The 27,795-nt window shown below is 41.0% G+C and overlaps 1 protein-coding gene across 10 annotated transcripts in view; it reads right to left on the reverse strand.

The window, feature by feature from the left end:
- CLIP1 (CAP-Gly domain containing linker protein 1) overlaps positions 1-27,795 on the reverse strand; it is a 62,250-nt gene that overhangs the window by 34,257 nt on the left and 198 nt on the right. For 7 of the 10 annotated variants that reach the window (XR_011155514.1, XR_011155512.1, XR_011155513.1 and 4 more), the window contains exons 2-5: positions 16,446-16,641; positions 15,393-15,961; positions 3,030-3,154; positions 1,776-1,992 (exon numbers count right to left, since the gene is read on the reverse strand). Coding sequence is in view for 1 of the 10 variants with exons in the window: in XM_069031357.1 (XP_068887458.1) it covers positions 1,776-1,992; positions 3,030-3,154; positions 15,393-15,961; positions 16,446-16,539 (1,005 nt within the window). In the remaining 9 variants the exon portion in view is untranslated. Of the gene's footprint in view, positions 1-1,775; positions 1,993-3,029; positions 3,155-15,392; positions 15,962-16,445; positions 16,642-17,371; positions 17,390-27,374; positions 27,476-27,795 lie in introns of those variants that run through there. The other 3 variants (XR_011155509.1, XR_011155510.1, XR_011155511.1) reach the window with 3 other exon arrangements.

A 27,795-nucleotide genomic window follows, 5' to 3' on the forward strand; every position in this document is an offset into this window, starting at 1 on the left:
CTCCAGACTCCACAAACACAGGGTTAGTAAAGCAAATGCTTTCTGTGACCTACTGTACCTTCTCCTTTTACACTTAAATTACTTCATTTTCCAGAATTTAACAGTGGCCAACACGTGTGGTCAGAGCCCTGTAATGAGCAGCAGGCACAGGAGGAGGCAGGAGGGATGAAGTTAAAATAAAAGGCCTCAGTTGAAGGTGGAGACTCACACAAAGGCTGGCTCAGGATGTTCCTAAGCATCTTTTTGCATTAAAAAAAGAAAGGCAGCTTTCCAGCAAGCCAAAAACATCGTGCCTCTAGTTACCAGGTAAAAGAAAATAGAAGCAGCCCTGAACAACTGAGCAGTTGATGTGAGAGTCCAGCAATTCCCAGAAAAGTTTTAGTTTTCCTAGAAACTGAAGCACGAAAAGTCTGCTGTGTCAAAACTGATTACAGGAAATCTTGTTTCCCCAGCAGCTTAACTTTTAAAGAAAAAGTCTCAGAATTATTTGGACAATCCTTTTAACTTGGATGGCCACCAAATGTTCACACTGCCTGAGAAAAAGAGTAGGAAGAAAGCTGGAATTTTAATTCCAGAAATAATGGATTACAGCAGCTTTGTATTTTATGGCCTAAATCATACAAAATCCCTGGGACACAACAAAATAAGCAAATACATTTTAGACATTCACAGGGTGTAACTTGGGGGATCACAGCACATGGAATAAAGCATTTGGCTCCATGTGTTAATGCTGGGATCCCAAACTAGAGGGCACTCTGCAGCTGCAAGTGCAACTTCCAGAATGGATTAAGTAATGAAGTCCCACTGTTTGTGCCAAATAAAAATCCTTTTTGTGGTCAGGTATTAACCCTGGCGCCCTGACCGACTGCTGACCTCTGTTAATCTGCTTCAGTTATGCAGGACCAGGGTAAGTCACCTCGCTGGGCACCTGCTGGTCAGTGGGACAGGGAACCTGTTCCACATCACTGGGAGTCACCTCTTCCTAATCAGATCTATCAATGGACTTTCGTTTGGAAAAAAAGAAAGAAAAAATCTAGGGTGACTGTGGAAAAATCCAATTATTTCTGTGTTTTCAACTGCCATAAAAGAGACTTCTCAAAATTCAGCCTTCTCAGATTTCTGTTTTACTGCTGCAGATTAGGACATTTATGTAACAGAGCAACTTCAAAAGAATCCATAGTAAGTGTGTTAGGTGGAATTAGTACTGTGTTAGATTTCACCTGAGCCACTGCACTTGGCAACACTCAGCCTTTATGAATTCATAGGATTAAAACCAAATCTAAAAGGAAAGAAAGAGGCTTCTTGTCAGCAGAGACTTGGAAATTGCTCCTACTGCATTTCTCAGCTGACTCATCTCTTGAACAGCAAAAGGAAATTTTTAACATTTTAGCCAACGTGAAGCTTCCTGCTTAAATAAAGCAAGGGTGATCTCTGGAAGCTTCAGTGCACACCAGATCCTCAGACATGAACCTTATATGACAGAGGTAGCGACAATGAATTAAATGGGGATTGCAGCCAGAGAAATTTGTCGGTGTCCTTAAGCCCCTTTCTTATTGCAATCACTCTGTTAGCCTGAATTAAATATTCAAACATTCAGCTGCTCTCCAGGGCTAGCTAACATTTCCTTCCTTCATGCATGCTTTGAATGAAGACGAGCACAATTAAACGTACGGCGTGCTCTGCCCACGATCTGCTCTAGTCCCCGTTTGCGCGAGCCGAGCTCGGGCGGGCTCGGGGCTGGGAAGGGGAAGCATGCGATGGAAAAAGCAGCTTACGAGTCCTGTGCGGCTGGGCTTGCTGCTTACGGAGGAGGCCACCGAGCTCAGCGAGCTCAGGGACGAGGCGCTGGGGCTGCGCTTCAGGGCCGTGGGCGTCGGCAGCACCTTGCGCACCGCGGGCTTGGCTTTGGCCGGCGTCGTGGAGGGGAAGCCGATCTTGGTCACCTTGTGCACCGGGGCGAACAGGCCGTACTTGGGCTGGCACTGGAAATACCTGCCAAAAGCAAAGCACACGGAGGAGAGCAGGAATGAACTTCATTTCACACACACGGTCTGGGTTCGTGGAGAATTCTAGATGAGGAGTATAACAGTATTAAAGGACAGGAGAGCAGCTGGTGACCATCTCATCCACACTGGATTGCAATTTTATTTAACACCAGACTTGGAAAAGGAACTTTGAGAAGCTGAAACAGCATGATCATATTAGACTTCAGAAATTCAGAGTGAACACCACAGCTCTAGTTCCTAAAAACTTCCATTCAGATTCAGTTTTATACCCATAGCTTTCCCCTTCATCACATTCCTCTGAGCTGCCAACAAATGTGGTGGCTGAGAGTTAAAAAGAGAAATCAGATTTTAATTCAATCAAGTAGTTTTATATTTTATTACATACATATCATTTATGCATATTTGATGATACAGAACATATATCTTTGGTTAAATATAGACAAAAGCCACTTAAAATTTTAAGCTGTGATCACCTATGTTAAGGTGGGACAATCCTTGTAAAATCTCTTTTTAATGAGGTAAAAGACTGGTCCTTATGGCAAATGAGAAAGAAAGTTAGACTGTGGTGTTAATTAATGCCTTCTGAGTGTGACTTACTGGCAGAAGCAGTTACACTGCTCCCAAACTCTACCAGGGGGCAACTGCTGGAACAGGAGCTTCCAGCTCCTGGGATGCTGGAAGATTTAAGTACAACTATTGGATATCCAGAGATTTTCTTAACTGAGCATTCCTTCCAAGCTGAGAAATCAAACAGGCATTCAAAAGAAGGAAACTGTGTTTTCCATTACCAGTCTATGAATAAAACTCACATGGGAGTAGAGATCAGCTCATCCCATGAATGTGAGAGAAGTGCTGGCATCAGAAAATTCAAACCATCACGCAACAACCCTCCCCACCACCAGAAGACAAGGCAGGTTTGGAACCCCCCTCCTCACCCCTGATTGAAAATTTCAAGGAAGATATAAAAACCCAACAGAGAATACAGAAAAGAATCTCATGAAGTAAATCTGGGGACAGACTGACCTTGTGCCAGCCACAGCTCCATCATTCTTTCCCAGGGGTTCATCCAGCTCTACTCCACACCACTCTCCTTTAGCAAAGTCAGTTTCTCCCAAAAAACGCACGACTCCAGCTTTTGTTCCTCCAACCTAAAGAAATAAGACACATACCTGCACTTAATGCATTTCCAAATTAAAATACCAAGTTCAGTGAAAAAGCTTTTGGCATAACCATGTTCACAAAGCACGGGAATGACACAATCAGTTCTTACTTCAAACTACATATTTTTTTGTCTATGAGTCTGTTACAATGTTGAAAAATTACTGATCTTCACAACCAAAAATATATTTAACAAGCCACAGTATAACCAGTGTACTGAATGCAACAGATTTGTGCTAGAGTTTCACATAAATTTCTACCAGCAGATTTCTACGGTCTGTTTACTTCTTATTCTAACTCTCTGAGGAAAAAGAAATGAAATGAAAAAAAAATCCTTTCATATTTTCTCTAAGGAATAATTCAGATAAACTACACAGTACAGCCCTCTTGTATTTAAAAGAACTGATATAAAGCATGATACAGAGCACTTGGCAAAACTGTAGATATAACCTGCTATTTGAATCCTTGGGGAGGAGAGAATCATTTTATCTTTTCTTCACTTTCAAGAATAAAAAAACCCAACCCAAACACTCCTAAACAAAAGACTAGAAAGCAGCAGCTTTTAGACTTACAATATTAAATATTTACAGTCATTCCAATTACTTGCAATGTCTGTGAGCTACAGCTTTTCGTAACACCCAGGGGATGGAAGAATTAAATTAAGTGAAGAAGGAAAAGGTGTTGTGTGGCTGACACTTGCCAGGAAGAGCCACAAGCCAGAACTGCAGAATTCCTGCAGTTCAGGAAGATAGTATGTTGTGCCCTCAATTTGTGAAAATCTGTTCAGCCTGCATCCAGCATTGTGAAAACAGGGACATGGTGATGGAAACATCTTCAAGAGATTCACAAAATTCCACATGGAAAACACACCAATGGCTTGAAAATGTCCACCCATGTTTTCCACCACGTTATACAACCAGGAATATTGTGAGGCCTTGGCAGAGATCTTGAATGACTCCTCCTACTAAATACTGTGATTTTCCTTTTTATAAACTAAAAAGTAATTTAGTATTTCATATAATTTTTACAGCTGACATTCTATTTCTTGAGGGAACTTCCCAGGATTACCAGAGAACAACGAGCTCCTCATGCCATAATTAAGGTGCACCATCACAGCACATGAGAGAATTCACATTATTCCATTTGGGATGTGCTCCCTCACAAGGTCACCTGTGAGGAATCAAGGACATTAAGTGTCCACAAAGTCCCAAGTCAGTGCCCAGGAGCTGCCACACACATTTGTGCTCCAGTTCTGGCTCATTGACTCCCCTCCAGTAGCAAGACGAGGCTTCAGCTGATGAGGAAAAATAATCCTAATCCACACAAACCTCAGAAAAACAGGGAGAATAATGAACCTTTTTTGATATTATTCAAGTGAGAAAGGTGGCAGAGGCACCTCTTGTCTGCACTTGAGGTGGCAGCCCCTTCTCTATTAGAAGCAATTCTGGAACAACTGCAGGTCACCTTCAGATCCGGCTTTGAGTGGCACTGTAGCAAATTATTACTCTCCATGGAATAAAAACACACAAAGTTTACAGTTATCATGACTCAGCCTAATATAGTAACTCGTAGAACCTTTGGTATTTCGTGCTCTTGGCAGAGAACACACAAACAAGCACTAGGACTGGCTTAGAAAAAAAGAATTGTAACCACCCAAAGAGTTACACAGAATCCAGATCTCTGTGGCACAGTGATGAGGAGGGAATATATAACACTGATAAAGTGTTTCCTGGGAAGAACTACCCCTTAAATTGACATTATCCACTTTTTCTAGAGGATAAATAGCATTAACCTAAGTACAAACATAAAAATAAATTTTAACTGCACTATCAGACCATACTGAGTCTTCCAAGTTCTCATTCCTTTTCCAGCAAGTTTGGGTAGGGTTTGCTGTCTGTTTGGGTTTGTCTTGTTTTGTTTGGCAGTTTCTTTCTCTACAGATAAATTTGGAACATAACTTTAGGTGAAAAGACTGGTTAGTTCTGGTTAGAAGCTGTTTCCCTACTCAATTTTGTACTGTTTTCTACCCGAAAACACAGAGTTAAATCAAAAGAGGCTCTACAAACCCGTTTAAGAAATTAGACAGGAAAACTAGAACAGCGGCCTAGATAAGGAGCATCCCTTCAAAGACAATAGTCAGGTTTGGGGTTGAACAGAGAGATTCCTCAAGCTCCTTTTCCAGAACCCTTGAGCCAGGCAATGGAATTTTATTCCTGTTTTGTGGCATGTGATTGTGTTTGTGGTGATTTTTTTAAACAAACCCAAATGAATTACCTAAACACAGCCACCCACCACGTTTCCATAGGAAGGTAAGTGGGGCAAGTGAGGTAAGAGGTGTCTGAAGAACCGTGGTGGAATAGGATAACTCCATGCAAGGATTCCCAGGGACAGGAAAAACTGCTGCAATCTGTTCCCTCCAACTCACACCGTAAGTAAACCTCCACCTAAGTAATGTTGGCTCCAGGATAACACAGATTAAACTTGGGTGCAGAATGTTCATCCCTTTTTCTTTCATACCTTGGCTGCGCTCGTCTTCCATGTTTATGTAAAAAATGTGAAGTGTTTCTTTTGAAGATACTACATTCAAACCACAAACTGGGAGACACAACCTGGAGGAATCTGGCAGTGCCCAGTGCCCCCTGGACCTGCTCCAGCCCCCGCAGTGCCCGTGACCCACTGCCTGCTGGGAGCCAGCAAATGCAGGAATTCATATCCCAGACCAGATGGGGCTGCACAACACGAGATTCCTGGGAGAAGCAGCAAAGTGACTCGTCTTGTAACCATGGTACCTGGGTTATTTTAAACAGGACTCAAGGAAGAATGCCAAAGAATTTTTGCTTTTTTCCAAACCCAGTCCAGCTTCTTTGAAAAACCAGCTACTACATCTCTCTTCCTGCACATTGTGTGTGTCCTTACAAGAGCAGGAATCGGAGCACCCTGTGGGGCATGCTCAGAGAATCGGTGAAGGTCTGTATGGGCAGTTTTGCTCAGTTTTAAGCAAAAACTTTCTAAATTTCAGCTTTAAAGACAGGTCAGCCCTGCTTTATAAAGCCTGAGACTACTGAAGGCTTCCAATCACTCACAGACATCTCTCCCAACAGTGTATTTATCTCCAGCTGCAATTAGTACCTGCAAGTGGCAACACCTGCCTTGAGAAGAAAATAATAATAATTTATTCCCTTGATTGCACAATGTGAGGTGCTACTGTACAACACAGTATGGTAAAGGCTGAAATGAATTTTTGTGATGAAATTTGCTGTACATACACAGACTTAACAGCGCCATAAATGGGGAAAAAGATCCTGACACGATTAAACTCAACTGTTCCAACAAATATGAAAAAAGAATTGTACAGATTATAGCATCTGTTAGAGAAAAAATATTTTTAAAAATTGCAAGAATTAGAGCAAAAAAAGGTAAAAAACCCAACCCCAAACCACAAAACTCGTTGCCTTTGCCAGCAGATCTACCTCCCGTATTGCGTGAAGGACTAAAATAAAAAAGGTCAGTTTCTAAAAGAAACAGGGAGAAAAATTATTAAAAGGTTTCTAAAAGTTCTATGAAAAAGTGGAGCACAAAGACAGTTTTCCATGACCTTCTTTCATGCTAAGGCAGGTCACTAAATAATAGATAGAGAAAAGAACTGCCAGACCTTTTCTCAGTCAGTTCCCACACTCAGTACAGTCAAGCTGTAAAATACAAAGCTGTAATACTCCAGAGAATCTAGGTTAGACTACAGGTCATTGTGAGGTGAGGAATTTTGCTTGGAACTCACTAGAGTTATGTGAAACACATGCAAAAAGCGATTAAATTCCATTTATCCAATTATACCTGAGCTGACATTAATTTGCTGCCAGGTAAAGTGAAATAGCAAAACGGGTTTGGAAACCTGAAGTGGTTAAAAACCTCCTGGTGAAAGGACAGGGGGATGAACACGTCAGACCTTTGTGGAGCCACATTTCCAAAGATAAGGAGAAGTAGGAAACAAATAAACCAGTGTAATCCAGGGAGGGGGAAAGAGAGATGGTCTAAAAACTGAGAGTGTGATTTGAGCAGTGCTGGTGGAACAGAGGATGGGCAGGGTCTGAACGTTGTCAGTGTAACAATATCACTTATTCAAAGCTGCACAGAGGAGGTAAAAGGTGAGTAACAACCGCTGCGTTTCCCCTTCTGCCAGAGCACGAACTTGTGGTGACTCCTGAAAGCATCGCTTGGCTATTTCTGCATTTTCAGGACAATTCAGCACCACAATACACAGCATTTGGAAAAGTAAAACCCATCCAGCCACACGGAGCCTTTGAAACACCTGGGATCCACTAATCAGGTTCTAATCAGAATCATCTTCCTCTTGTTTCTCCAAATTTAGCAGAACTGTTTCCAGCTGGCAACAGAAATTGTGTTTAACTGATTTGTTCACCCCTTCAAGGCCAGAGGGAACAATGGGATCATCTCCTCTGGTTCTCATGGAACAGGTCTTTCCATTTCACCCAGTTCCATCTGTAATTAAGCCTATAACTGTACTGAGCTAATTTCTGTGGGGATGTTTTTGGAGCAAAGCTGATATCCATCAGGAAACACACTTCCACTGACAGGCTCTTTTCATACTTAATTGCTCCTGTCCAAACATATTTAAATTTCAAATAAACAAAATTTGACTGTGGGCTCTGGCCACTGGCTCTCATTATGCTTTGTTTTGGAAGATTACAGAGTTCTGCAGCATCCACCATGCAGGTACACACAGGTTTTAAGCACGACACCTCAATATTCCCTTTGAAAATTAACATCTTAAGTTCTTAAAATCTTTTAGTGCAAGATATTTTCTCTTGCTTGAGTCATTTTCCAGCTGTGTTCTGAATTCTTGCCAAATTCCAACAGGTTTTTCAAATAACTAAGGATGTAAATATTCAGAGTTCTTAAATCTTTCAATAATGTCCAGTGCTAATTTTGAAGCTAGACTGTTAGATAGTATCCAGAATTTTAAAAGAATAATAATCCCACCACGTAACTCCATAATGGCATTTTCTCCATTAAATCTATAGTTTCAGAGAAGGAAGCAAAAGCGTTTGACAAAACCACCATGTTTTAGTTTGTCAGCATTTGCTTTCTCTGACAGTTTTTGCCTGTGTTTTTTGCTGAGATTAGACAGATATTAGATATTTGCTTCAGAGTGTCTTATTTCCTTTTAGAAATATCTATGTAACATCCAACACTGGATCAAGGCACGACTGGAACAGTGCTAAACATCTCCCAAACTTTAAACTGGCCTCCCTAATTCACATTTTTCAACCCAGCAATTCTGTGAATAGCAGGATTAATGACGGCAGTTTTCCTGTGGCATTGGATATTATGGTTGAGTGACTTCACTATCTAAAAATGCAAGAGGGATTTCTGCTGTTCCCATTGATGGGAACAGGATTCAGACAAGCCTTGATCATGCGGATTCTCTGATGTGCAAAGTTCTGTGAAGGCAAATTGCAGCTTTTCCAGAACTGGTAGGCAGAGCCTCCACCTTGTATTGGGCTGTTTCCATGGAACTCAGAAGAACTTGCTTTGAAACCTCTCAATTTCTACCCAGTTTGGTTGCAGTCAACTTGGAAGTTCAAAAGCAAGGCCAAAGTGGGCAAAAAACCTCACGTGCAATAAGTTATCACACACTGTGCTATCATACAACCCTTCACTTCCAGAGAAACCAGTTTAATAACTAAAACTGAAGTGCTATTGAGGTTCAATTAATTCACCCAACACAAAGGAAACAAACAACCCCCCCCAGGCCCCCAATAGCAATTCCATACTACAGAAGCCACCACATGAATTCATCACCACCACAAAAAAAGCAAAGACTAAAATAAGTAAATAAACTGTTCTTTCTCCCATCCTGTGTTGAAATGACTGAGGACAACGTGTTCCTGGATATTCCCCCTTGGGAAGGCAGGGAGAGGGGAAGGGAGCCAAGGAATCCACACACTAAAAATGAGTTAACTACTACCAAAGCATGTGGGGATGTCACCAGTCCCTGCCATTACATCCCAGTAACTCACATGCAATTTGAAGTTAAATAAGGAGTTGCCAAAACAGAGTGACTCAGAGCCGAATGTGCCTTGCTCTAAGATAAATTTAACCCCTTAGTTGTGAGCAGGTAGGTAGTGACATGTCCTGAAAAATGCTTAAAAGTAACATTAAAAGAAAGCAGAGGTTTGCACAGGGAAAGTCACCTGGATGATGAATTGCAGGCAAAGCCTTTGGATATTCCTCATCCCTCAGATATTTTCTCATACTGTAGCAGCTGTAGCAGCCACTTAGCAAACTAATCTACATCATGTATTACAGTACCCAAAATACTGTGCCTAAGTAGACATACATAAATATAGGAATTACTTTCATCCTTGACTTAACATGACAAAGCCATCAAAATACCTCACAGTCACCTCAGCTCAAGGATAAAGCAGAAGTGTGACTGAGCGGTTAAAACTGTCACATTTGATGGAGGAGGCTTGAGAGAAGAGCCCCAGGAGAGCACAAAACTATCACATGTTCCCAACTTCCAAATTTTTCTTCCTTTTCCATTTTTGCACACATTGTGCCAGATATTTTTGCACTGTTTTAACTGTAACACCACCAATGAATACTTGTTTTCATAACAGTTAAGTATTATCATAGATTTTTAAACAGACTAAGCTCAGCAGTGCATTTTCTATTCAGAAAATTGTAAAATCCAGAAAAAAGGCAATGCTAAAGGGAGAAATTCCCCTCTACATGTGAAGCTTCTTTTTCCCGTGGTTGCTTTTAAGAGCCCTGGAATGTAATCAGTTGACAGCCCTATGTCACGTTTACTTGCAGATAGGTTACGCGGGTGGAAACAAATCTGACAATAATCTCCTATCAACCCCTGCCTGTCCCAGCACCAAAGACCTTGGGAAGAAACAACAAAGCAAGGAGTAACTTAGAGCCAGCTCTGTAAAACAGGGAATAAAGAGAAATGAGATGGCACTCATGCACAGAGAAGAACTTTGCAAAAAGGCCACATCAGCACACGCCTGTAAATTGAGTTTGCATCTTCTTGTGAACATATGGACGTAGGCCGAGTTCCAGCTTTACAGCTCAGCCCCAGAAGCAGCAGATTTGGCAGACTGTGATGAAGCTGTAACTGGTTAAATGAATGAAAGCACTTTAATCCCTTGAGAAGGCTAAGGCCCCTTAGGTTGATAAGATTTTTATTTATTTATTTATTTAAAATACAGCATCTGGTCCCTTCAGGGAAAAGCTGACGACGCTGTCAAAGCTGCTTCAACTTTTGGTAGGGGCAACAGTTGTCACATAAAGCAGATTCTTCTCTTTTATTAACAGGTTGGCTTTGTTTTGGTTGGGTAGTTCAGGGGGTTTTGTTTGTTTGTTTTTAAAATCAACTTTGCATTGGGCTCTTAAGAAATCCTAAGTGTGCAACACCAGGGCAAACAGGTTCTCTGGCCACAACTCAAACAGGAAACCCAAACTGGCTGAGCCTGAAAGTAATTTGTTTTCTGAATTGGTTTTCTGTTGTTCTTTCCCCATCTGGTTTAGCACCGAGCACAGCACTTCCACTGGCACTTCTTGCACAGGAATTCTTATTCATAGCAGGTTCAAATGCTGAAGCTGGAACCTGATTTTCAGCAGGAAAATCAACTGCAGTTCTGGCACTGTGTCTTTAAGCCCAGAAAGGCTGGACAAGGGCAGTGAAGGAAGTGCAGATTTCCACATCAATTTTCCTGTGTTACAGAATCCCCAAATACAAGATCAGGCTGTCCAGAGTTAATCTTTTCTCTCTAACTGCTAAATCACATCCACATTCCAGAACATACATCATATGTTAAGAATGGAAATTATGCCTAATACAGAGCTGTTTGAATGACTCTTTGCATTAATAACTCTTCTTTGGTTCAGCCCTATTTTTATCCAGTAAGAGATACATCAATGCACCAAATGAAAATCTGAATAGTAAATTACACATAATGAACCACAATTCTTTGAAATATCTAACTTCTCTACCTATATTTTCAACATTTCCACGTACTATCATGAGGTAGCATTGATTTCTTGTTAGCAAAAGGAAAATTAAGCATAAGCTTGCTGAATATGGCTCAGATACACTGGGATTTGAGGGAGACATTTATCATCAGAGATTCCCAAGATAGCAGAGCACAGGGTGCTGTTTCAATTAATCATCTTTGAGGAGTAAACGACAGAAATCTAAAGGTCCTTTTCCACTAGAACATCCATTTAGGGCTATAATACTTCAGTGAATACTTGTGTATTCACTCGGTTTGATTTGCTTTTGATTTGCTTTGACTCTTCTGGAATCTCAAGAAAAACTTCTAAGACAACAGGACAATGGGAATTTCTCCACGATTATTATATTTCCCTTGTGGGCATTGATGTCTACCATGAGTTATTTTTCTGATGTTTACAACTCAATTTAATGGCCTGGAAATGTCTTCTTCAAATTGAGGGGAAAAAACAGGAAAGGTTGTAGCTGATTGTTGTAAGTATTTTTCTGCAGGCACCCACAGCTGACATATCCAATACCTTGAAGCACTCTCTGTTTTGATGTCAACGTCTTTTTAATATACAAGGTCTTTTGGGAAAAGAGGTTTTCTGCCCCCTGAAAAAGCAAGGCTGCTTGTTTTGCCTCTTTTTATCTCTGTATCTATAGCACTGTTCAGCACAACCTCACATGAGATACTCTGAGCAAGCCTGGTTTTGAGAATACACAGGTGATCACCTCACAGCTCTACTTGGTTTTTGCAGTGGAATTTATTTTCCCTGGCATGTCTTTTCTCTGTTGGTTTTTTTTTCTCTGGAAATTTTCTTTCTTTTACTTCTCTGAAATTGCTTTTCTTTCACTCTGAATAAGTGTCCCAAATCTGTATGTAACCACTATTCTTCCTAATGTTATCTGAATTAAGGAAAGATTATATAGGGTACGTGTCCTCATAATCAAATAAATCAGGGATACATTCACTGGAAGCTTCCTTTATTACTAACTCTTTATATTTTGAAGATATCAGTTCTTCTGTAGAAGTTTGGGAGGACTCTAATATGGGACCATGTAGTATTTGGTAATTCTAACTTTAAGTGTACAAAAGACTGGTGAAACAACTAGAGATCAAAGGAATAAGAATATAAGCCTAAGGCATCTTTTCTCTCCACACAAAACAATACAGGCCATGCACTGGAGCTTTAATCAAATCCTCAAGACTTCTTTGCTCATAACAGCCTTTAATCAAACCACCTCATGCCAGCACCACTGGTTCAGCACAACTGAGGCAGCAGTTTGCTGGGACAATGCAGAAGCAAACATGAGGAGTTACAGCTTCTTTTCCTGGAGAGGAGCAGTATTAACATCTCTGTAGGAACAGGAAAATATTCCAACAAAGCTGAGCTGCTGGGAAAGCCTGAAATTGAACCCAACATTTCAGGTTCAAACTTGTGCCCAATTTGCATCTGTGTAACACAAAAAGTTGAGATGTGAATTAGTAAACACTGTTGGAATGGCCTCTTGTTCCTTGCTAATCCAGACTGGGCAGACAAAAAGAGCTGTAAGATTTTGCCTTTTTTTGCTGAAGTCATCCAAAACCAGCAAGTTACCAACAATAAAAAGAAACTTAAAGTAATTTAACTGATCCACTCAAGGTAACTCCCATTAAGGACATTTTAGAATCCAAGTAGAGGAAAAAAAATTTAACAGATTGAAATACTTCAGTGCAACACTCCACACCCTGAGATCACACACTAAGATCAATAAAGTTGAGGCCATCTGATGTCCATTCTGGAATGTAATCTTGGCTGATGAGCTGTGCCTTACCCATCTATGAATCTGCCCTTTAGGACATCATTTTCCAATTAGCTGCTTTAATAGGACTCCCAAATGAGCTTTTGTCTATCATGAATTCATTGTTCTGAACTTCAGTTCTACACTGCTGGAGGCTCCCTGTTCTCACACTGTAGTTCTCAGCAGTTGTTTTCCCCACGTGTCCATAATCATCAAAAAACCTTCACAAAATACTCCCACAGCAGTTGGTCCAAGCTGCAAAAACTGATGGATGTTGCAGCACTGAGCCTCTACAGCCCTGCAATGGTGTGGTCAGACTGGAACACGTCACGGGGCTGTGACACCACATTGTCACTTAGAGGGGAAATTCTGTGCTGAGGTGGGACTGACAACTTCCACCCAGCCTTTCATCCTCTTGTGTAACATATTACTGAAAAGGGGCTGCTGTGAGCATAAATAAAAGCCAAAAGACATGGAGCAGGCCAGGTGGATTTGTCCCTCTGATGGAGCAGGAATGGCTGAGCAAGTGACACAAGTGACAGGCAGGTCTTTCCCAACAGTTGGTGCTGGTTGTAGGCTTTGAGGACAGTTCCCAGAATTACTCAGTGACACCTCAACTCTACAGTCCACAGTGCTGGACAGGAGTTCAGTGTCAGGGAAAAAATATTAACAGATGAATCAATTATCCAGCCAAGCTTAGGATTATTTGAACTAACCTGGCCACTAAAGATATTTACATCTGAATTATTATTAGACATGACAGCAGAGTCTGAGATCTAGTACAACCAATTAGCATGGGATCCCAAAGGATTAAAAACCACTAAACAAGGATCCTGTCCCTTTAACATTCATATTCCTGAGTGTCTTATACTGCTATATAAATTATAGTCATGCATCACCAATACACTGTGCTAGGAATTACCCCAAAACCTCAAACTACAATTTGATGACTCAAGAGGAAGATTTAAGGCAAACAGAGGTAGTAGAGAGGATGAAATACTAAGTTTAACTTGTCCTACTTAACAAACAGAATTTGAGACCTTATTATTATCAAACTGTGGCACTTAGGATATGCTGCTTCTGCAATTTGCACTAATTAGATACAGGGAAGGCAGAGCGATGCCTTCACAGGCACCAGAGAATTCTCCCACCCAAAGAGGACATCCCAGGAGGGCTCACAAAGGTCCTTGAGAAAAAGGCACACAAGTGGTTAAAGCCCTGATGTTGTCTGGAGGACAACAGGGCTCTAGTCTCTGACAGAAATAGCCAGGGATAAACCACAAATCTTTGTTTCCATTGGCACTCCAAGAAAACACATCTCAGCCCAAATCCAGCTGTCAGCCAACCCCTGCCCTCACTTCACCTTTGTCTCCTTCTTCAACATGGCCCTGTGTTTTAAGCTCTCCTTAAACAGAAAGAGGAGGCAAATTCTTCCTTTAAAAATACAATGAACTAAATTAAAATATCAGTTTAATTCACTGCAGAATTATTATCTGGTGGGGCAATGCAGGACAAACAATAAAATCTAGGGGATTTTTTTCTATACAATGTCTTTACACTAACCCCAGAAATGTTTCTATGCCAGGACATCCACAACTGCCCAATGGAAATTCTAAAATTATATCATAAATAAGAAGAGATTGTATCAAAGTAAGAGTGAGACAAATCTTCAGCTTAATGATGCACTCGAGTAAATCAAACCTAAAATCAGGTCTCTGCTACAGTGATCATAGATCTGGTGGGCATAAAAGGATCATTCCAGCTATATTTGAAGGCTACATAAATAGCCTTTAAATTTAGAATATAACACACAACATACCACCAGTTTTCTGATAATTATTTTAAAAAAATATTAAAACTAACAAATCAGCTCCCTTTTAAAAAGGTGAGATGATACACTGGCAGAAGCATTTAGGGGTCTGAATTTAGGAAGGGCAGCCAAGTAATGTGGCACATCCCCAAGAGCACACGTAATTCCTGGCTGATCAGTGGCATTATGTGACTGCTTCTGTTCCTGCCTATCACCACTCAGGAACAATCAATTATTGAACTGTTTGCTTTCTAAAGACATGGCCCTGGACAGGGCAGAAGACCTGCACGGAAATCTTACACTCTTGGTTTTTATTTAGCATGACTGGAGCTCTTGAAGACACAGAGATAAGCTACAAATATGTTGTTAAACACAATGCTGTGTTTTAAACAGTGGAAAAACATAATAGATTAAAACCTGCCAAAATAACCATTTTATCTTGGTACTGCCAAGATATTCCCACAGCATGCAAAGAGCTTGCTTACGGAAGACACCAGACAAAGAAAGCTAGAGCATAAATTTACATTATCTTGACCAAGGAAACAGCAGAAAAGTTTTGAATATTAGCAGAAGTTTCAAATAATCAATCAAAAGCAAGACAGGGAAATCTTACCAGAACGCGATCTCCGATTTTGAGCTCCCTTTCTCCTTTCTTTAGTGATCCAGCTTCTGAGAGATTTGATATAGATTCACTGGCAGTTTTGGAAAGATTGCTAATCTGAGAAGGAGTTGCATGTTCCTTAGCAGCAAGAGGAGTTTTCTGTGGAATTCCTGAAGGGGGAAGTGCAGCAGCAGATGAGGACACTGCACTAGCAGCTGACGTGGATGTTGGTGATGTGGCTCTGGAAGCGTGAGCTGTCTGGGTACCGTTGGCTTCGTCCTCTGTCACCACTTTCCTGGTCAGTTTGGATGGCCTTGTGAATATTCCCCTCAGGGGTTCACACTGGAAATAGCGAACTCCAGCCACCGAGCCATCGTTCTTCCCAATGGGTTCATCCAGGACAATCCCTGCCCACTGCCCCGGAGCAAACTGTGTTTCTCCCAGGAACTGGATGAAGCCAGGTTTGTTTCCATTGACCCAAACACGCTCCCCAACTCTGAAATCATCCACAAACTCCTCGTGTGTATCTGCAGGGGCTGTGCTTGAGGTCTTCTCACTGGGAGCTGCTTTTTCTGCTGGAGCTGAATCAAAGCACAATGAGAAACAATGGGAATCAAATACATTAATATTCCAAAGAGCATCATTACTTAGTTTCAGTGTAACAAACATCTGGAAAAACATCGTTTCTAAAAGGAAGATCACAACTCCTAATTTTCCTGTGCAAATACTGTCATCTCTGGGAAAAAATAATTCAAAATCTAAGGACAGAGACACTGAATGCATTTAATGAAGGTTTTGGTAAAAACCTTGTAAAAATCACAGGTCTGACTTCAAAAACTACCAAAGCATTTTTATCACGACAAGGTTTCTTTGAAGAAAATTGCTTGATCTCCAATTAGTAACCTTTAGATTTTTTGTAAGTTGCACATCTAATTTTTTAAAATCAGAGATACAAGCAAAAATACATTGGTGTAAAGAGTAAAAATAGTGTATACTACAGCATTCAAAGTACTTTTTGTCAGAAGATGAATAAGGGAATAATTAAGATATTTAACTATTCCTTACCAGCAGCAACAGGTGTAGGTGTTTTCAGCAATGTACCCCCGTGCTTGATGGTCTTTGAAGGAGCCTTGAGTCCACTTGGTTTTAACATACTCATCTTTTTGCAATACCAGTGGTTAACCTCCTCGTCTGTAGCAACTATCTTTTTCCAAACATGGATAAAATATATTGTTCAAGCTTTTTCAGCTCTGGAATAAACCTGTATATGAAAAGATCAGATATGAACAAAGATCAGTGTTAACTCCTACAGAAGGGATTTCTATATATACACAATCTGTGTATAAAATGCACTATAAAAGCTGCTTTACAGTAGCAACCAGCAGCATTTCCAATTCCCCATCTTCTGAAAGCCATTTCCTATTAAAACCTAAATCATCAAAATAACTCACTTTGCTGAATGCTGCTGTATTTGTCTTGAGATTTAAACTAAAAGGCTATTTTAAGAAACAAAAACAAAGCCCTTAACAGCATAGCTAACATTACACATAGATTTAACTGCTGCACACACACAACTCTTTTCAGTCACATTTTTCCAGTGTTGCAATATCCCAGCAAAAACAACTTCGGACTAGAGCAATAACAGCAAGAGAAAATAAGACAGTCAGGAATTTCAGGATAAAAGGAGTAAGGTTTCTAAGAGATTGGAACTGAAAAGCTTAAATTGTTTAAGAGTTACATGATGACAAGTGAAAAGCAAAGAGCCACCTCAGCTTTCTGTGACCTCAGATCACAAGATATGCTGGCTCGCAGTCCCCACCAGTGCCCCAGCTAAGAGGAGGGACTCTTCCCAACGTTGCTAGGATAGAACTTGGAAGACAGCTAGAAGCTTTTCAGGGAACTGCGTTTTGCCACAGGAGGCATCTTCGTTCTGCTTACAAAAGCTTCAGAAATGCTTTTTCATCTCTAATGAAAAATCTGTATTTTTTTACCTCAAATACGAATTCAAAGGCAAACTTCAAGGCGACTGCTCTCCCCCATCTTCAAAGGGACAAACTATTCTGTGTGAACACAGCTTGGCTTTGTGCTGACTTTTATATGAGGCACTGCCAGAACAGCTACACCACTTAAACAGGAGCAGCACACACCTAAACAAAAACCTGAAGGGGAAAAGGAAACGGGCACACAGCGAGTTTGCTCAACTGTTTGCTCAGAACACGTCAAACAAGAACTACAAAGCAGGTCTCAGTCCTGCCCTTTACTCAGCATTCTGGCACCTGTCAGGACAGAAAGTTGGGCAGCTGCAGCCTCCCCAAACCAGTGCCCAGGGGTGCAAACTGGGAGCTCAGCACCCAGTTAAAGGTAAAACATTCCTGGCAGAAGGAGAGACAGCTCTGCTGCAGCAAGGAAAACTAAGGAGAATAAACCAACCCTGTCTTTATCTACCAGTCTAAGATTTATCCCTCCTGTATTATGAATTATTAATCAGTGTTCCTAAAAATCAATTCACTGCTTTGTGAACCTAAACACCAAAGTGAAACATTCCTCATGCTATTTCAAGATCTGCCATGCCAAATTCAAGGCATTTTCTAAGTCTGCAATAATGTTATATTTTAACGAGCATGAATTACCACCTTGGATGTAATTGTGTTTGCCAACAATTTAAGTTCTGCTCCATGAAAATGATGAAGTGCCGTGAAGATTTCTGAACCTTTTTTTTTCCTAGTGTTGCCAGAGGTTTGTCACCCACCTGCCTGCAGAGTTATGAGTCTGCATCATATTTCCTTATCTTTCATTTTAGAAATCTTCTAAAACTGCACTTTGATCTTACACACCAAGTACCTGAAAAGCCTTCTTTTGTCTCTTACACATGTGCTCCCTTCCTCAGGTACAGGCCCTATTCCCTCCTCTCTGATTCCAGAATTTCCATGCTCGCCTCCCTTACTTTTCTCAACCCATCAAAATCCATGAAACAGAAAAACTATACACAATAAAGGAGGATTTGGTACAAATACAGCAACAGGAGAAGCATCATGCTCAGTCCTTTTTAGTTCACAGTCAATCCCAAAGACCAAACTGATGGGAATTTGGACCAAGGGGAGTCCTCCTTAAGGAAGAATTCTCCTAAAGCCTGGAAGCTGGAACTGTTCCCCAGCACTCTGCCATTCTTTTCCATACATTACCACTTTTCTTGCCCCCAAAGACCATTCCAGCACCACTGCAACTACATTGTGCAAGGACAGGTGTATCAAGAGAAAGCACACGCCATACTACCACTCCAAATTAGACTTTGCCAGTTTCAGTTAATTATTTATTAATAGATGGTTAAGAAGCTTCTGCTCAACAGAAAGTTAGAATGTTCCACCACTGCATTTCTTGGCTCAGGGTACTCATTCATAGTTTAATCTTGCTCTCCACAGTCATGGGTTATATATTTGCTGTGTCATTTGCTTTTCTCAACGCACAGGCCTTCAACTAGGCCAGAAGTAACACAATCCCTCATGTCCTGGTTTCAGAGTTACTGAAACTGTAGCTTAATTCAGACAAAATAAAAGCTAAAATTATGGGCAACACTTTTTGATAAATGACTGCCTCACTGCAACAGTTAAAACACAACTTTTGGTCTTAGGGACAGGGCCTTTGTAGTAGCATTGCCTAATGGAGCTCATAAAACACATAAATTTGCATCAAGTGATTTTAAGCATGACACACTCCAACATATCCTAACAGGCTCCAGATGTCAATGATCTCATTTCAGTTCTCATAAAAGACAGCAGCTCACTGCTTGTCTCAATTTGTTCCTTCTTCCCTTGAACCTGTCTCAGCTCTTCTGAAAAGGGATCCTTATAACCAATAGGCAAAAATATTACTGTGTCCCAAAATATACTATCAGGAACCTAAGGAAAGGTCTGGAAAGCCTGTGATAATACATTCCACTGAAGTGTTCTACTGCAGGTTCTACAAGGAACAAAACTGAGCATAAAAAGAGATTTTAAACACAGGCTCTACACTTGTGCCATTATTGGAAATATATGACTACACACAATATGAATTTCAACTGATTAATGATATCCTTATTCTTATTTACCTTTTACAGACCTCTGAGTATTGCATGGATCAAGCAGCAAGTTGGAAACCACTAGTTTAAGTAAATAAATCCTACTAATGTGATAATAGATATGAATTCTGTTGGCAAGCTGGTATTAAAAATAAATAAATAAAATGTAGCCACATAACCCTGAATTTAAAAGCATAATATTTTCCAACTGTCAAAAAAGGAATTCCTGTAATAAAAAGAAAGCAGCTGTCCAATGCTCCTTTCAAGACTATTTTCAACAAATAGTACTCCAAAAAGAACTAAATTAAATAAGAACACAGGGAGAAAAGTCAGCTCACTCTACTTAACCCTGTAGTCACAACAAGAATTTAGGAATACCAGTGGAACCACAGAACAGTTTAGGTTGGAAAAGACCTCTAAGATAATTAAGTCCAGCTTTTCCTAGTTCTTCAAAACATTTCCAATTAAAAAGATTAATATTAAACTTAGTTAACACCATTAACAGACTAAATATTGTAGGAAAATGCCTTGCAATGCCAATGCATTTCTAAGCTCAAAAAGAGACCACTGGATTTGTTAATTGTGCGGAGCATAGAGGTGCTTTGCAAAACACATATAAACAGTCAAACTAAAAGATGAACAGTAAATATTCTAAAAGGGGGTTGTAGAATAGATAACTGCTGAAAAATCTCACAGTGACCCTCACATGCAACCCCTGTGGCAGTCAGTAATAAGCACCTAGAAAACAAATTCCCATACCACGAGGAAAAGGTAACACGACCAAAATAAAGCAGAAAATCCTTCTGCAGAAAAGCCAAATGGAAAACATATTCCAAAGACCACCATGATGCAGTAACTTCGCCTTCCTGAGAGAAAAACAAACTCAGCACAGGAAGTGCTGCTTGAAATCTCTGCCTGAACAGCATTTCTTAAATACCTGTTTCATACTCATTGTTCAACTGCTGCTGCCAAGCTTGAGGGAGCTCATGAATCATTCCTCAAATACCTGGAGTTTAGAGAAAGTAACTTGGAATTTTGAACCTGGAAAGATTTCCCCTCCAAGTCCATGAGTGATTCCAAAAGCTCTGACCCTACACACTTATGAACACAACTCCTAAAATTGCTGCAGTCTTAAAACTGAAGCATATAAACATGTTCTGTATGACTCAGATCTAATTCCTGCAGCTCCAAAAGTTGTATTTGCAGTCTCCTGTTATTACACTCCTGTAAAAAATGAGTGTATATATACTTACAAAAGTACTTAATGCTTTTAGTTAAATTTATAAGCTTTTGAAATTCATACCTGATTTAAAAATACAACCCCATTTCGGCTTTAAAGAAAATCAGTGCCTTCTCCTTGCACTGCTCTTTGCTGCTTGCTACCTCTTGGAGAACATTTCTCTGTGTGCAAGAATGAGCCAGATCAGAGTCAAACTTCTGGAAGATTCTGAGGGGAGTAATTCATGCACAGCAGGTGCACAAACTGACCAGACTGGAACATGCCCACCAGCATCCTTACAGGAACAATTCTGGATGAGGGGGCACAAGAGAAGCTGAATCCTGGAACAAAAATCTTCCTAATCCTGACTCCTTCCTCTGCTGCAATCTGGGTCTACTCTACAGGAGATATTTCTTACTGGGCACCCAAAAAGTCTGAATCACCACTTGGCAAGTGATGCATTACGTTTACAATGAAATATTCCAGAGCACACAATATCCATTGTTAATGTCTCACTCAGCTTCACAGCCAGTCCTGTACAACTACAAGTTGCTAAACCAGAAGGATGGATTTGGAAGCCCTCATGCATTCACTTTACAGAGCTTCTCTGGAGTGATACAGCACACTTGGTGTTCCTGGCCACTCACTGCTTAAATACAACTATTCTAGAGCAATGAACTCACATCTAGGTCTCTGTGCATTGATCCACTGAAGCCAGACAGTGAAAAGGCAAATGAACTTCTCTCTGACCCTCATGCTCCTGACTTTACTGCAAATTTCATGTGTTTTGTCAGCTCTGATGCATTTATTGAATGGGCAGCAAGTTCAGACTGAAACACCAGAAAGCACCGTAGGCATTTGTTAACAAAGCAAGGCACAAACAGCAAATTATGGTGGTCCTGATGTAACCCTGCAGAGGCCACTGTTAAACCAAACTGAGCATCTGAACATTGCTCAAGAATTTAACTGCACTGCTCAGTGATTAGACTGTGGAACTAGAGGCATCTTCGGGTATTGGTCACATTGAAACTAACAAAATTTAAGAAAGAATTTATATATAAAACAGAAAACAAACAGAATTAAGAATTTAAGATTTCAATAGGATAAGAGTTGGCATTTGGAAGTCAATATTTGATTACTCATTCAACACACAGCAATTAGAGAAAGGGAGCATTTAAAAACACGACTTCAGTTTCATTTTGTCTTCCAGAAACCACTGATTTTTATGTCAATTAATCAAGTAATGTGATGATCTGAATACAGCATTCAGACACATCACTACTAGAAGAAAAGACATTATTTAATTCAATATTTGTTATGCCAAGTGCCATGAAAACATATTTATTTGGGTTACTATGCTCTGCTTAGTGCCAAGATCAAAACAAGAGGGCTAGCAGGTGCCTATCAAACCAGTGTTTTGTACATCACCTTTAAAGGCAGAAAAAAAATTGCACTTAAAACTCATCTGATCAGGTAGAAAATAATGAAAGAAATCCAGACCTTTCAAATCTGTTGTTTGCAGGTACTGGTACGGGAAATAAAAATTTAGTAACAAAATAAACAAGGTCTCATAACTTACACAGGATCCTTATGACATTCCACTTCAGCTCATTCCAGCCCAATCCAACATAACCATTGTAGGAATTCCAGAGGTACAGGAACCTCAAAGCCACAGTTTCTTATATTGTGTTTTTAACATAAATATGAATTTTACTAGCGACAGGCTCTTGAAGAAGTGCATCTCTACTTAATTTAACCAGGCATAACTAGTAAATCAACAGAACAAAAGCAATTCTTGCTTTTCTGAAGTGCCTTCACAGTTGCTACCAGGATAACTCCAGGAAATTACAGCTGCATGCAAGTTTTAGTAGGGCTTTAGTCTAACCCAAACACGGTTTGCTTTTGCTGCCATAATAACACGAGCCCAAAGCCTGCAGGAATTTGGGAAGTTTGCCCACTGGGATGACACAGCTCCTCTGACAGTGGCACTGATGTGATGAACTCAACCTGAAACGAAGAGTGGCAAAACCCAACAGAAACTGAAAGAGAGCTACACTATCAGTGGCAGAGGGCCTGAAAAACCTTTCAGCTGTTTTCCAGCGCACTGGTTTAGGTAAACATTCCTTAGTCTGAGGCAACCAGTGTGTGCTCAGTGAGACAGAACCACACAGAGATCTCCGGAGCAGACCCAGGGCTGTAACACAAACACTCAGCCTTGTCATCACTCATCCCACCATCAAACCATCGCACCCCAGGCTAAGGACATCCCCAGAAATAGCTCCTGGGTTTTTCACTCCAAAGAGAAAATCCCTGTTTCCTTAAGATCTCAAAGATGCTCCCTCTGTCTTGTACACTGAGAGGGACTGGGGAAGAATGTTTGGGAATCAATCCCAAAGCCCCACAATGCTGTCCCTCGTTATGGACATGGGAACCTACAGCTCAACCAGCAACTTCAGATTTATTTCTTAACTGAAATCAATAACAGAAGCTGTATTTCTGTATCACAGAGATGACTGGAACTGTTCTCTACATGAGTTCAGTGAAGATCCCAGGGTATTCAGAACCAAAGACTTTAAAATCATCTTTCAACATCAGCCAGGCCTGCACACAAATCTGTATTTCTCCTTGGATTTTGAACCTGCTGAGTAATTTCAACTAAATAAAACAAAAGGCAGGAGATCTCTAATCAAAATAAATTATATTCCTACAAGATTCACAGAAGCAGGTGAACCAGGAGGAGAGAGACTTGTGTTTAAAGAGTCTTGAGTTTCTCCCAGTACCTTTAGAACAACTGATTTCCGAAGCAAAGAATTTGCCATCAATACATTTGACAGCAGCAGGTTAACCGGTTTGTTTGGAGATAATCTAAAACTTGAACTTAATTTAATTAGGAAGGCAACCATGATGAGACCCAAATCCACTGAAAATTGGTTTTAGGGAATTGCTAAGTTGCTAAATAAGATACAAGGCTGTTTTTCTACCTTGAGAAGCACAGGATATTAGCTGCAAATTGTATAAACAGGATTCTCCCAGAACATGCCAGGGAAAGGGAAGAGGCGGGGCAAATTCCTATAACTCAGAAAGTGTACTAAGAAGAAGATGAATCAGATCAAAGATAGTAAGAGGCTTAGGACCTGAAACCATCAGTCAGATATTACAGCACTGCTATGAGGAAGGTAATTCATCAAAGCTTCAACTCTGCTTATGGATTTTAATTCTGCATCAAGGACATTTTTAAGTCCCCCCATTCGATCATTCTAGAACTTGCTATGCTCATTCAGATTCCTAAATGCCTCAGGATCCTCAGTAAGGAAACACTGAAACACAGACTGTTGAACATGCTGAATATGAATATATTCTTATGAAGTACAAATGAGAGAGGATGTCTGTAGCACTGAAAAACTATTTCAAGCCAGCAATTTGTGACTAATTTTTTCTCAATCTATTGCTATTTCAAACACAGCCTGTTCAGTCTTTTTAAAAAGATTCTGCCTATCTTTAATTAATCAGGAAGAGCTGATAATTGTTAATATGATGCAAACTCTAACACTTCAAGTTGAACACAGATTATAAAAACACTGCTGCTCTGGTCTATTAAAAGATCAGAAAGCACATGATCCTCCCTCCTCAGCACATCATTCCCTACAGAAGGAGTCAAGGATTGAGGAGTAGAGAAAGTTTCCATCTAAGTAAATTAATTGCCACCTCTTCTGGTAAGCCCATTATCATCACTTACTAGTTTTCCTATGTTTTTCCCAATAAATTCTTGTCTTTCCCCAGAGACCTCCATTTCAATAAGATAAAGAACAATTTGTTTGACTGTCCACACAGACTTCTGTTGATGATAATGCACTTCAACCATCCCAGTAAGTGCAATCAGTCACGATAAAATGATGACTTTGGAATTGTAGAGCATCAAGTTTTTTAGGAACTACAATTGAAATTATGAGAAAGAAAATATCATCTCCCATCAGCCTCAAACCCCAAAGCATTTAAAGGCACAAAGGCTTCTCCCTAATACAATTACAACTGAAGCAGCTGAAACAAAGATGCTGCTTTTTATAGTAAGGATTTAATTTTGATAGACTTGGGTGAAACTGTAACTGTTTCACACTGGGTGAAAACATCAAGTCAGCTGTCTCTTTTTAGCTCTCCATGTTCTTAGCCTTTGAAATTAGCACCATGACTGCTGCACGGCTGGCAGAGAGCTCAGGACAAGTACAAATTCAGAACTCAGATAAATATTGCTGTGATTGAGTGGATGCTGCTGCCAAGCAGCACAGCAGAATGAGAGTGTCAAATAAACTAATTCTATACAATACTGAGTTTCTCTCTCTGCCTTGCAATTTCCCCTCATAATAAGCTAAAAATATAGACAGTAAGATTATAAAGATCAGGGGAAACAAATGGCTTTTAATGGTGGTTCTTCTAGAAACAGTAGAGTGAAGATGTGTCTTATAAATTCAAAGAATGTATGGTACTATTCTTATGAGTTTGTACAAATAATTAATGAGATATTCCAAGTGGAAAAACTTAGGTGGGTGTTAAAGCAGAAATTTGTACAGCATGTCCTTAGATACATCTTCTAAATCCTTCACAGCCTTTCGGGGGCCAGGAGCCAGTACAAGATTTATGGGTCTTTCTGAGGGTAATGCTCACAGAGTGCAGCATCACTCTGCAAAAACAAATGGATGTGGAGGACAGACACCTGCACAAGCAGGAGGTGTTTAAACCACGAGGGAGCTGCTGAAGGAGTTCTGCTGGTCAACACCAACGAAATGGTTGCTCCAGCAGAAAACTGGCATGGGGCTGAGGGCAGCTGAGCTTACAGCTAATGCAGTATATAATTGCCTTTCATTAAATAACAAAACACCATCCATCTGAGGCATTTCCAAACATGCCGCTCCAATAAGGATTCCAGTGAGTTACTCTTTATACGTGCCAGCAGAGCCAGTAGTCCCTAAGGAATGCCAAAGGATTAAACAAGAGCTGCATTCATTCATGGTTGTCATGTTCAAACATTAGAAAACTTGCATTCAACATACAGAGTTAACATTTGACCCGAGTGTTTTAGAAAGAGAAAGAAAAGCAGTTCTGAAAAATCATATTGGCAAGGCAGAGCTCTCTATTTCTTTTTAAGGAGGATCTATTCTGAAATATTCTCAGTCCCTCCCAAGAAAAACTTTAACAGGGCTAAAAGGATAAAGGGAGGAACACTAAAGGAATTATGCAATCTACCCAAGCTGAGTAAATAAAGGCTGTCCTGGATATCCACAGTCAGAAGACAGCAAACAGATACAACCTGCAAGTCAGACAGGACATCTTCAGGAGCTCTAGGAAGTCGTAGCAATCAGCAGAGGAGCTCTGCTCCTTTCTACAGTGTAATCACATGAGGAAAGAGGCTGCTATTCCCTACAGAATCCATCTGGAAGGAGCATACAAGACAGCTGGTGTTCTGCCCTCCCTAGAAAGCTGAGATCTTCTCTTTAAGGGAAACCATACAAATTATATAAAACTCTTTTTTTGCCAAATAAAATCTCCCTCTCGATCCCTAAAGATATGGACATTTGAGGTCACATTTCCAAGCTTTTCTGCTTCAGCCAACTCATCCCTCTCCCTTCAATACACACAAAGCTGTAGTGCACTCTAGCACCAAGAGAAAATCTCCCAGCATGTGTAGAAGGACTGGGCAGGAAGAGAATCCTGAAATCTTGTCATTTTACACCAAGAACTAATAATCTTCAGCATGTAAATGAAGAAGTTTTGTACCTGAACAGTTAAACTTTCCTTAGAATAAGAAATGCTGCTGTGGGTGGAGGGAAGGTGTTTATTTTTCCTCCACAGTATCTACTTTGCAATCTTCCTACTCTTGCAGCAGGTGCACACGGACACACACTTCAGGAAAACGGCTCTCTGCCGCTGCTAGTTTCAGAATTACGTTGCATTCAGAATGCATATTTCTGTTCTTTCAATAAAATACTTTGCAAAGCAGCCAGCATCAAGGCATTTCCTCTTTCATACCTCTTTTTCTTTCTTCTTCCTACGTGTCAACACAAGTATCACATGTTTTAAAATCCTTCTGCTCAAAGATCTCAAAGCAACCTGTGAACTTCTATAAAACCCTGCCCATTCAGCACAGTGGGTAAGTGAAGGGGTGGGGAGAAACAAGTCCTCATTTCAGAGTCATATTTTTAATTATCAGCATATGCAATCACAGAGTAAGTTTTCCTCCCCATGCTCTGTTCTGGAAGATTTCTTTGGTGTCGGCTTTTGTTTATATTTTCAAAAATTATTTAAAGCACGGAATCAGAACAAAGATGAAAGGGAAAAGTAACTCCTGATTTTTTATGCAGCAGGAGCCACATTACCCTGTGAGCAACAGCACCAATTACCTTGTGCCCCATGACAGCTATGGCATAGAAAAGGGAGCACTGCATCGCCTGAGGTACAGCACTATAGCGGGAACAGGAGGGGCCTGGAGCAGCGCCTGTGCCAGGGAATCCCGCAGCTCTGACACGGGCTAGAACATGGCAGCAAACTCTCCTGAGCCACCTGAGGGGCTGCAAGAGCAGCTCACCTGGAAACCAGCAGCTTTTATAACAACGCGAGGATGGGGAGCGGCCATAAAAAAAACCAAAACCAAAAATGCCAAGGTAGATTATTAGTAAAATATCCGTATGTAAGTGCAGGATGCTGGGAATTGCAGGTCAGCACTTACCAAGGAATATAAGGAATATGCAGATCTCTTCCCTCAGAATCACTCGCTCAAGCCACCGGTAACCCAGCACAGCACCGCAGCTTCCCAGGGCGAGACTCGATCTGAAGCAGCGATCCACCCCTCGTGTCCCCGCTCCGGACAACCACCCCGGGGGCTGAGGGAGACGAGGCCGCCCCGCGTCCGCAGCGCCCCGTCCCGCCGGGGCTCGGCCGGGCCGCCGCCGGAGCAGCCGCTGCGGGGCGGCGCAGGCAGCACGTGCGGCGGCCGCTAACAGCCCTCAGCGCCGGGGCCCGGCCCGCCGGCGCCGCTGCCCCTGACGGCCCCACCGCTGCCCCTGACGGCCCCTCGGCGCCGACCCCCGCGCCCTCAGACCCGCCCAGCGCGGCGCCCGGACGGGAAGCGCGGAGGCCCCGAGGCGGGA

Source organism: Aphelocoma coerulescens, chromosome 15 (assembly GCF_041296385.1).
Source record: "Aphelocoma coerulescens isolate FSJ_1873_10779 chromosome 15, UR_Acoe_1.0, whole genome shotgun sequence".
NCBI lineage: Eukaryota > Metazoa > Chordata > Aves > Passeriformes > Corvidae > Aphelocoma > Aphelocoma coerulescens.